General features: G+C 43.9%; 1 protein-coding gene across 1 annotated transcript; it reads right to left on the bottom strand.

The window, feature by feature from the left end:
• Positions 1 to 5,020: 5,020 nt before the first annotated feature.
• On the bottom strand, positions 5,021 to 5,856 carry LOC101571649 (tubulin alpha-1 chain-like). The gene has a single exon (XM_023723610.1). The coding sequence runs from the start codon at positions 5,776 to 5,778 to the stop codon at positions 5,029 to 5,031; it is 750 nt and encodes a 249-aa protein (XP_023579378.1). The 5' UTR covers positions 5,779 to 5,856; the 3' UTR covers positions 5,021 to 5,028.
• Positions 5,857 to 9,667: the final 3,811 nt, after the last annotated feature.

Here is a 9,667-nt window from a genome sequence, read left to right as displayed (position 1 = left end):
AAGGGTCTCTTTCACCCCCGGTCCTGCACTACTGCCCAATCCCACTTCATGCCTCACCACTGGTACTGAACGGCTATCACCAAGCTCTCCACCAGCCACATCCATGCCATCTGCCCTTGGCCCTCAAGAAGCTGGCTGCCTCCAACAGGGGCTTTACTCAAATGAAGGAACCTGGCTCTCCCGCCGTTCCTACACATTCAACTTTCCCCGCTTCAGTTCTGTCCCTAACGTATATTGGGTCAAATACCAACACCATACAGAGCAAGCCGAGACTTGTTTCTCTGTCAGCATCTCTACCTTCTCTAAATAGTAACTCCTTTAGTACAGTATTTGACATTCTGCAGGTCTAGAGAAAGCAATACCAACAAGCCCCTCGCACAAAACTAATAAAGTGTGTAGAGCCCATCCCAGACCTAGAGAATGACAATCTGTACTTTAATATCGACAGGTCATTCTCATCTATATTTTAGTTCACATACTGAAAGTATCTGAGCCACCAAATGATTTTGTCACCATTCATTGGTACAGCTCAGAATGAAACAGACCAGGAAGCAGAGGACTACAGATACTGGAAATGTTGAATAATAGGTGGCTAGTTATAATAACACTCACCTGTAATCCCAGCTACTTGGGAAGCTGAGGCAGGCTGATAGCAAAGCTTAAGACCAGACTAGGTAACTTAGTAAAAATGTCCCATTTTCTTAAAAATAAAAGAGAATTGGGCTGGTGAGATGGCTCAGTGGTCTAAAGCACCTACTTAGAACAAGTTAAGCTAAGCAAAACACAAGGACTGCGGTTCAATCCCCCAGCACCACATGCCAGCCAGCGCCGCCCCCTGGTGGGCTGAGCTGGCCACACATGTAAAATAAATGAATAAATAAATAATTAAAAAAAATTTTTTTAAAAAAATAAGAGAATTTAAACTGGGTGTGATGACACATGCCTGTAATCCCAGAACTGGGGGGCCAAGGCAAGAGGATCACTGCAAATTCAAGACCAGCCTGGGCTACAGAGTGAGTTCAAGTCCAACCTGGACTACATAGCAAGACCCTGTCTCAGTAGGGCGGGGGATATAGCTCAGTGGCACAAGCGCCTGCCTGGCAAACACAAAGTCCTGAATTCAATTCCTAGTACAAAAAAGACCCTGTCTCTAAATAAATAGGATTTACAGGCATATGTGGTAGTATAGGCCTGTAATCTCAGCACTCAGGAGGCTGAGGCAGGAGGATCACTGTTGGGCTATAAAGTCAGTTCAGAAAGACAAGAAAGCAAGCCAGCCAGCCGGCCAGGCTTAGGTTACAGCCTAGTACCTCCTGGGTTCAGTCTCCAGTAGTGACTTAGCAAGGCCCTGTGTCAAAATTTAAAAAAACAATTTTTCAAAAAGGGTTGAATGGGGCTGGTGAGATGGCTCAGTGGTCTAAAGCACCTTAGAACAAACTAAGCCAAGCAAAGCACAGAGACCGCGGTTCAATCCCCCAGCACCACATGCCAGCCAGCCCTGCCCTCTGGTGGGCTGAGCTGGCCACACACACACACACACACACTAAATAAATAAATAAATATAAATTAAAAAAAAAAAAAAAAGGGTTGAAAATGAAATTCAGTGCAAAGGCCCTAGGTTTAATTCCTAGTAAAAGAAAAATCAGTAGGCTTTTTTTTTTTTTTAATTTTATTTATTTATTTATTTATGTGTGTGTGTGTGGCCAGCTCAGCCCACCAGGGGGCGGGGCTGGCTGGCATGTGGTACTGGGGGATTGAACCGTGGTCCCTGGGTTTTGCTAAGCTTGTTCCAAATAGGTGCCTTAGACCACTGAGCCATCTCACCAGCCCAATCAGTAGGCTCTTGTACCCTCTCAATTGGTCTTTTTTTTTTTTTTTCTTTTTCTATTTATTTATTTATTGGTGGAACTGGGGATTGAACTCAGGCCCTTGAACTTGCCAGGAAGTGCTTATTCCACTGAACCATCTCCCTGGCTCCTTTTTCGGCATTTTTTTAGTAAGGGTCTACAGGGTCTCACTATGTACATCAGACCCGTGGTGACCCGCCTGTGTTAAGCCTCCCAAGAGCTGGAATTATAGGCGCGTACCACCACGCCCAGTCTCAAAGGTCCTCTCAGCACACCCCAGGGGCGGGGCCTGCACTGCAGGCCAGGGATGGAACCTGGCAGCTGTGTCTGCCTAAGCAGGGCTTTAATCTGCTGAGCTATTTGGCTGGCCCTCTCAATTGGTCTTAATGGGACAAGGATCAACATTGATTCAGAAGTCAGGCTGACATTTTTTTTTCCCCCCCGCGGAACTGGGGATTGAACTCAGATCCTTGCGCTTGGGAAGGGATTGAACCGCGGTCCCTGTGCTTTGCTAAACTTGTTCTAAGTAGGTGCTTTAGACCACTGAGCCATCTCACCAACCCCCCCACACACTTTTTTTTAAAGGAGTCTTTATTTTTTTATCTTTGGCAGAACTGGGGATTGAACTCAGGCCCTTGCGCTTGCCAGGGACGCACTTATTCCACTGAGCCATCTCCCTGGCCCCAGGTTGACATTTAAATGCAAACATTTTTATTGACAGTTTAGGGCTTAAACAATTCCACAGGGGGAAAAAAAAAAAAAACACCTGTGTAAGACAATGGCGTGCAAAATCACAGCGGAAAGACTAATACACTTCATCCTGTTCCTCTCCAACTTCATCTTCTTCTGTCCCACTTTCCTCATAATTTTTCCCAGGGCAGCCATGTCCTCTCAGGCCTCAGAAAACTCCTCTTCCTCCATCCCCTCACCCACCTACCAGTAAAGAGGTACACTTGATGTACATCATATCAAACTTGTGGCCCAGGCAAGCCCAGGTGCTATGGTTTGTGTCTAGGTGCACCCCAAAGCCTCATGCATTCATGAGGTGGCTTCTAGAGTTTGTGATTAATTCATGATCCAATGCTGGGATTATGGGTGTGAGTGCTACACCTGGCCTGGGGCAGGCGGCCTGAACACATGTGATGGAGAGGCTTGCTCTCTGCCTCTGTTGCCACTGCCCCCATTTGCTCTCACTGTTTTGCTCTTTTCCACCACCATGAACTGCTGCCCTCTTCCATGTGCCACTCTGCCTTGGAGCCAGCTGAGTATGGACTGAAACCTCCACAAACTAAATAAACCTTTCCTTTCTTAAGTTTGGATGTCAGGTACTTTGTCCCAGCAACCGGAGAATAATAAGCAAGACAGAATTTTGTACCAGAGAAGGGGGGTCACTGCTGTGACTACCAGACCAGGTGGTTCAAGAGCCTTTGGGAATGAGTGGATTATGGGAAGAGACAGGAAAGGTTTGGAGATGTTATCTGAAAGAAAAGCGCTGGAACTCCTTCCACCGTTCTGTATGGGAGCTCAGAGATGACAGAAATCCTGCTGGTAAAGACCAAGCTTGGGGGGTCTCTGTTAGGAAGGACTGCACTGGTTGTTGGACTCCAGACACCGTGTTATGGCTTGGCACAAAGTTTATCTGCATTTTGCTTATGTCAGGGACTTGGTCTGATGCTGAGATTAAGGGTGGTAGACTAATTAATGACAGAAGAAATTTCAAGGTAGTAGGATGTTAAGGCAGTGGCATGGCTAAAATTGGGGACTTTTACTTATTTTTTTTTGGGGGGGGCTTTTAGATTTATGTTGAGAATCAAGAACAAAGAACCCAGCAGGATGATTTAAAATGTTGTACATTTGGCCAAAAAGGAAGTGCCAATAAAGCTGTGGATTGCAAAGATAGAGCAGAGGACTCCACCGTCAAGGAGAAACAGAAAAGATAGCCAGAGGGCCTCACAAGCAGCAGCAAATCTCTAGCCCTTGCAGCCTCAAAGCAAAAGTGAAAGACTGCTTTGAGGAGAAAGCCACAGTGTCACGTTCCAGAATGGCACTGCACACCACACCAGTTCCAGAATGGTGGTGGTACACAGAATTTGTTCCTCACAATCAGGTTCAGGGTGCTCAGCGCTCCAGGCACTCTCACCACCACAGCCAAGAGAGAAAGCTTGAGTACTGCTCCAGCTGGCAAGTGACATGTGGCATTGGTTTTAGGCCGATGCAGAATGCGAGTTCTGAGGTTAAAAAGGCTTCCACCTAGATTTCAGAAGGCCTGGGAGGGCAGTGTGTGAAGCTGTGAGAAGCCTAAGGTACAATGGAGACCTCAGAAGTTTGGAGAAGCCAGTAATGTGGATCATCAAAGAAAAGCTGCAAGAAGGGAGCAAAGCAGGCCTAAGAGAAAAGTCACAGGAGCTGTAATCCCCAGAGGTGCCAGGAAGGCACAGCCAGGTAAGGCCTTTGGAGCTTTTATCGCAGATTGCTTCAGATATTCCACATGAAACTGCAGGACTTATTTGCCCTTCTGGACTTTGGACTTAATTTGGTCTGAATGCTTTATATCCTCGTTTGTACCTTTTAGAATGGTAATGTCTTGCTTGTTGTCATTAAATGTTGGAAGTGTTTAACTTTTCATTTGTACAGGGATTCACAGCTAAGAGTTTGCCTTAGATCTCAGAGACTTGAACTTTTCAGCAATGCTAAAACTGTTAGGACTGGGGCCAGGGAGATGGCTCAGTGGGATAAGCGCTTCTCTGGTAAGTGCAAGGGCCTGAGTTCAATCCTCAGTTCCCCACCCCCCAAAAAAAAAACCTGTTAGGACTTTGGCAACCCTTAGAGATAGACTACATGCCTTTTGAATAAAGGGATATGCATGAGTGTTTGGGTGTTTGGAGAGCCAGGGGAAGAATACTGTGTTTTCTGTTTAGATCCCCCTCCCTATAGCCTCATGCAGTCATGGGGTGGGCTTCTGGAGTTTGTGATTAATTCATGATCCAATGCTGGGATTATGTGTGTGAGTGTTATACCTGGCCTGGGGCAGAGAGCCTGAAAGCAGCCTCTTGCTGCTTTTGCTATTTTCTGCCACCATAAACTGCTGCCCTCTGCCATATGCCACCCTGCCTTAGAGTCAGCTAAGTATGGACTGAAACAAACTGAGCTAAATAAAATTTTCCTTCCTTAATTCTGAGTGTTAGGAGTATTTTGTCCCAGCAATGAGAGAAAAGTAAACAAGACGCCAGGCCTTGGCAATGACTGTGGTGTTGCTCAGCATGCACACAGCCCGCTGTACCTTAGACAGGTCTCCACCAGGCACCACAGTGGGAGGCTGGTAATTAATGCCCACCTTGAAGCCAGTGGGACCCCAGTCCACAAACTGGATGCTGCGCTTGGTCTTGATGGTGGCAATGGCAGCATTGACATCTTTGGGGACCACATCACCACGGTACAACAGGCAGCAAGCCATGTATTTACCATGGCGAGGGTCACATTTCACCATCTGGTTGGCTGGCTCAAAGCAGGCATTGGTGATCTCTGCTACAGCAAGCTGTTCATGGTAGGCTTTCTCAGCAGAGATGACGGGGGCATATGTGGCCAGAGGGAAGTGGATACGGGGATAGGGCACCAGGTTGGTCTGGAATTCTGTCAGATCCACATTCAGGGCTCCATCAAATCTGAGGGAAGCAGTGATGGAAGACACAATTTGACCTATCAACCTATTCAGGTTAGTGTAGGTGGGGCGCTCAATATCGAGGTTTCTGTGACAGATGTCATAGATGGCCTCATTGTCTACCATGAAGGCACAATCAGAGTGCTCCAGGGTGGTGTGGGTGGTGAGGATGGAGTTGTAGGGCTCTACTACAGCTGTGGAGACCTGGGGGGCTGGGTAAATGGAGAATTCGAGCTTGGACTTCTTGCCGTAGTCAACGGAGAGACGTTCCATCAGCAGGGAGGTGAAGCCAGAGCCAGTGCCCCCGCCAAAGCTGTGGAAAACCAGGAAGCCCTGCAGACCTGTGTACTGGTCAGCCTGTTAAAGAACAGTTAATTTTAGTGTTGAGATACCTGGTTAAAGCTACAGTAGACGTCTAATAAATCTATGATTTAAAAACTTTTCAATAGAATTAAGAAAGCAATTATAAGAGAGTCTAAGCACTAAGTGATTCTGAAAACTTTCCACATCAACACCTGGAAACAGGGGGCTTCTACTTAAAAGGCTATTTTTTTTGTTTGAAAAAAAAAGCTATTTTTAAAAAATAACTGGTCTTTATTTTATTGTATCATATTGTATTTAGTACAGGGTCTACAAGTTCTATAATGTCTCACTGTATAGATCAGACTTGTAGTGATTCTCTTGTTTTCAGCCTCCCAAGTACTGGGATTATAGGCACACCACCACGCCCAATCTCAATGGACATCTCAGCACACCCCAGGGGCGAGGCCAACATGGCAGGGCAGGGATCAAACCCCACCTGCTGTGCTCTGCCTAAGCAGGCACTTTTAGTCTGCTGAGCTATCTGGCCTGCCCATTAAAAGGCTACTTTAAAAATTAACTTTCATTTTCTGGTGCTCTTGCTATGGGTGCAACAAGGGCACCAGGGCAATGCAAAAGCTGCCCTTGTGCAGTGCAGGTTATTGAGAATTAAAGGTAATAAATGAAAAAAAGACACAAGGAAAAAAAAATGTCACAGGACTGTCCTGCTACAATGCTGTATATGGTTAGATTTCTAAATTTCTGGGTAAAAACATGTAATTGTTTATTCATATTCTTTAAATATTTTTCATTTTTAAATTTTTTTCTCCATATTCTGTAGGGACTTAAAGTTTAACATACCAGTACTTGATGGAAAATACCTGTTCCATGTTATGCCTAAGATGTTCAATATTCAGACAAATAGTGAGGTTAAACCCAACTGCATATGTTGTAGGGTAATAATAAGCTTCTCTTCTGGAGGGTTAACAACCTAAGTTTGCAAACCAAAAATTAGAGAAATGGAAGGGCTTCAAGGACAGCCAACATTTTGGCCCTAGCCTTTCAAGGTCAGTGAAGACTCAGGACATAGGAGAACCTATACTGTAACATCACGTAACTCAGTTGTGTCCCAAATTTTCTGATCAAGGAGATTATGGCGCCACAGAGCAATGTGGTTGATGACATAGTGTGCCTAAGGAGAGTCACCTGGAGAGAAAACATTCTCTCAGGCTTTCACAGACCGCAAATTGGTCAAGCAATGGCCGTGACTCATCCACATGGCTGACACTGACAAAAGATCTGCAAACTACGGTACAGGCTTACAGGATAAACCCTAAGGGTATTTGACTGACCTTATCAGATACAAAAGTTACATTTCTTGTTATATAGATCTTGCTTTATCGTGGTCTTAACCATCCAGCAGAAAAGTATAAAAACAAGGTATATAAAGTAAAGCCATACTAATATGCTGAGCTGTGAAAGGCTCAAGTCAAGAACTTCTGCAGATAACCCACAACTATTGTGGACTGCTGAACTGTGTTGGATTGTTTTGCTGAATTTATGCACCTATAGTATTTATTTATTTTTGGGTTTTTTTTAAATTATTTTTTATTTTAATTTTTTAATAGATTGCAAATTGAAAATAAATTATTTACAAACATAAATGTTGTAGGTTATGGGTCGGTGCCAAAAGAAACAACGAGAAGACCTGATGAATGTAGCTTCAGAGGTCTCACTGAGATTAGTCTCTTCTCCAAGTGAGCCCAGAGCCTGAGAAGCATCTCACATTTATTGAGGGGTGAAGGCAGACTAAGGAATGTGCATAATTACCTAAGTGAATACAAACTACTATCTCTATTGACTTCCACCATTTGCCTAACTATAGGTCCACACACAGGCTAGCAGATAACATCCCAAGCAAGGGATCAAAGGACAGAGCATCTGTAGAAGAAGCTGTTATCTGCTGCACTGGGTCCCAGCTTTCTGGGAATTTGCAAACAGACAGCAACCCTCCTCGGGCTCAGTCCAGTGTTCCCTACTCTCTTGGGACATCAGGCTTTTGTCTCAAAACTATGTCTGTACAATTCCCTGCTTTTGTTTTTAAGCTGAAAGTTTTGCAGCATCAGGGTGAGGACTGCAGATTTTTGGTCCATAGCTTGTTGCCGTACTCATCCTCATCACCAGACTAAGCAGGATATACAAACAATACAGAGACAACATAGACAAATCACTACTACACTTCTACTAAACCATGGAGCAACATGAAAAGGATTAAGGTTTTCAATGCCATTCGAGATGCTTTGTAACTGATCAGTGCCAGACAATTCTGACAATTGTTTTACAAAAGTATTATCAATATGTTACTGAAGAGACAGGATCTCAGAGGTAATATTACCACGATGCAATAGATGTCTTTTTACATTTTCCCTTGGGAAATGAGTCTGATTCCATGGAATTGGAGTTATACAGAATGAAGAGGTATTCCAATCACATTTTAAACGAAGTTGATGTTGTAGATTAACAATCTGATCTCCCAGCATAACAACAGCTTGTTCTAAATCATTTATCTTAGCATTTAACTCTGAGTCTATGTGTCCTTGAGAAGTCTGTAATTGTTTTGAGTCCTTGTGCCACTGCTGCAAAAGATGAACAGTTTGTACACCTTGGCTTAATGCTATTTTGGCTGTAGCAGCTGTGGGCTGTGATGGCTATTATTTTTAAAATTATGGCTATCACGAGTTTAATCATTTTTTTTTTGTTCTCTTCTTTAACACCTCCAGCAAATGTTGGAACAGCATCATGGAAGGGGAGTCTTGCTACAGGCGATGCAGTTGTACAGGAAGCCAAATTTTTATCTTTGCCCTGAGAATATAGATGCTATCCCTGGAAAAATTAAGGCTAATAGAAGAATTTAGACATGTATATAAAGAACAATGGTGACATGTGATGGTATAGTTAGAAGGGTTCCAATGACTAGGTCCTACAAGCAACAGGTAAGGGAGGTGAACACATGCCTGAGCAAAATGCGTTGTGTTCCTTTTAAATTTTAGATGTAAATTATTGGAGGATTGATTCCTCCATATATAACCTTTTCATGCTGACATATGATTTAGTAAGGTAACCAACTTCCAAAGATGATGCTGAATTGGTCCTCTAGAAACATGAGGGACACTAGGGAACATTCCTCCTCTATGCCACATTATTGTATCATTGGCATTTCTAGTGCTAGTATAGATCTCATCACTGCCATTCCGTTTTCATCTTAACTCCTTCTCTTCTGCTGTCTGGGCAGAGCCATAAGGGCTCCAATCTATGACGCTTCCATAGGAAGTGTTAACCAACACTCGGGCTGCTTTTTCTCTACAGACTTTCCAATGTACCCAATCACTGAGATAAGCAACATTGGTATTCTGGCAGGGTGGCAGATCTGGCGGTGGAAATGTTCCATCAGCAGCTATGCCTTTAATTTTTTTTTTTTTTGAGAAGAAAAAGTCCCTTTTTTCCTCCCTTACCCCCAGTATTATTATTTACTATAGATAACAAGACTTGTGTGCTTGCTTTTAAACAATGAGCTCCATTCCCAATACAAATAGGCCAGCCTTCTACTCCAATCTCATAAAATGGAATTTTGGTTTCTTCTTTTGTTGGCACTGCTGGTCCCCGGGCATCATAAGGGCCTGGAAGCCAGGAACTTATATGAACATATATGAGTATAGTAGCATCCCACCAGTGAACTCCTCTATTGAGTGGTGGATTTGGAATGTAAGCCCAATAACTAAAATTACCTTCAGGGCTGGTGAGATGGCTCAGTGGTCTAAAGCACCTACTTAGAACAAACTAAGCTTAGCAAAGCACAGGGACC

This window comes from Octodon degus, unplaced genomic scaffold (genome assembly GCF_000260255.1).
Source record: "Octodon degus isolate 3935 unplaced genomic scaffold, OctDeg1.0 scaffold00100, whole genome shotgun sequence".
Lineage (NCBI taxonomy): Eukaryota > Metazoa > Chordata > Mammalia > Rodentia > Octodontidae > Octodon > Octodon degus.
The sequence above is the reverse complement of the archived record's forward strand: the minus strand, read 5'-3'. Positions and strand labels throughout refer to the sequence as shown.

Excerpts from the sequence above, each read along its gene's own strand:
- LOC101571649 (XM_023723610.1), bottom strand. The coding sequence starts at position 5,778 with ATGGAACGTCTCTCCGTTGACTACGGCAAGAAGTCCAAGCTCGAATTC.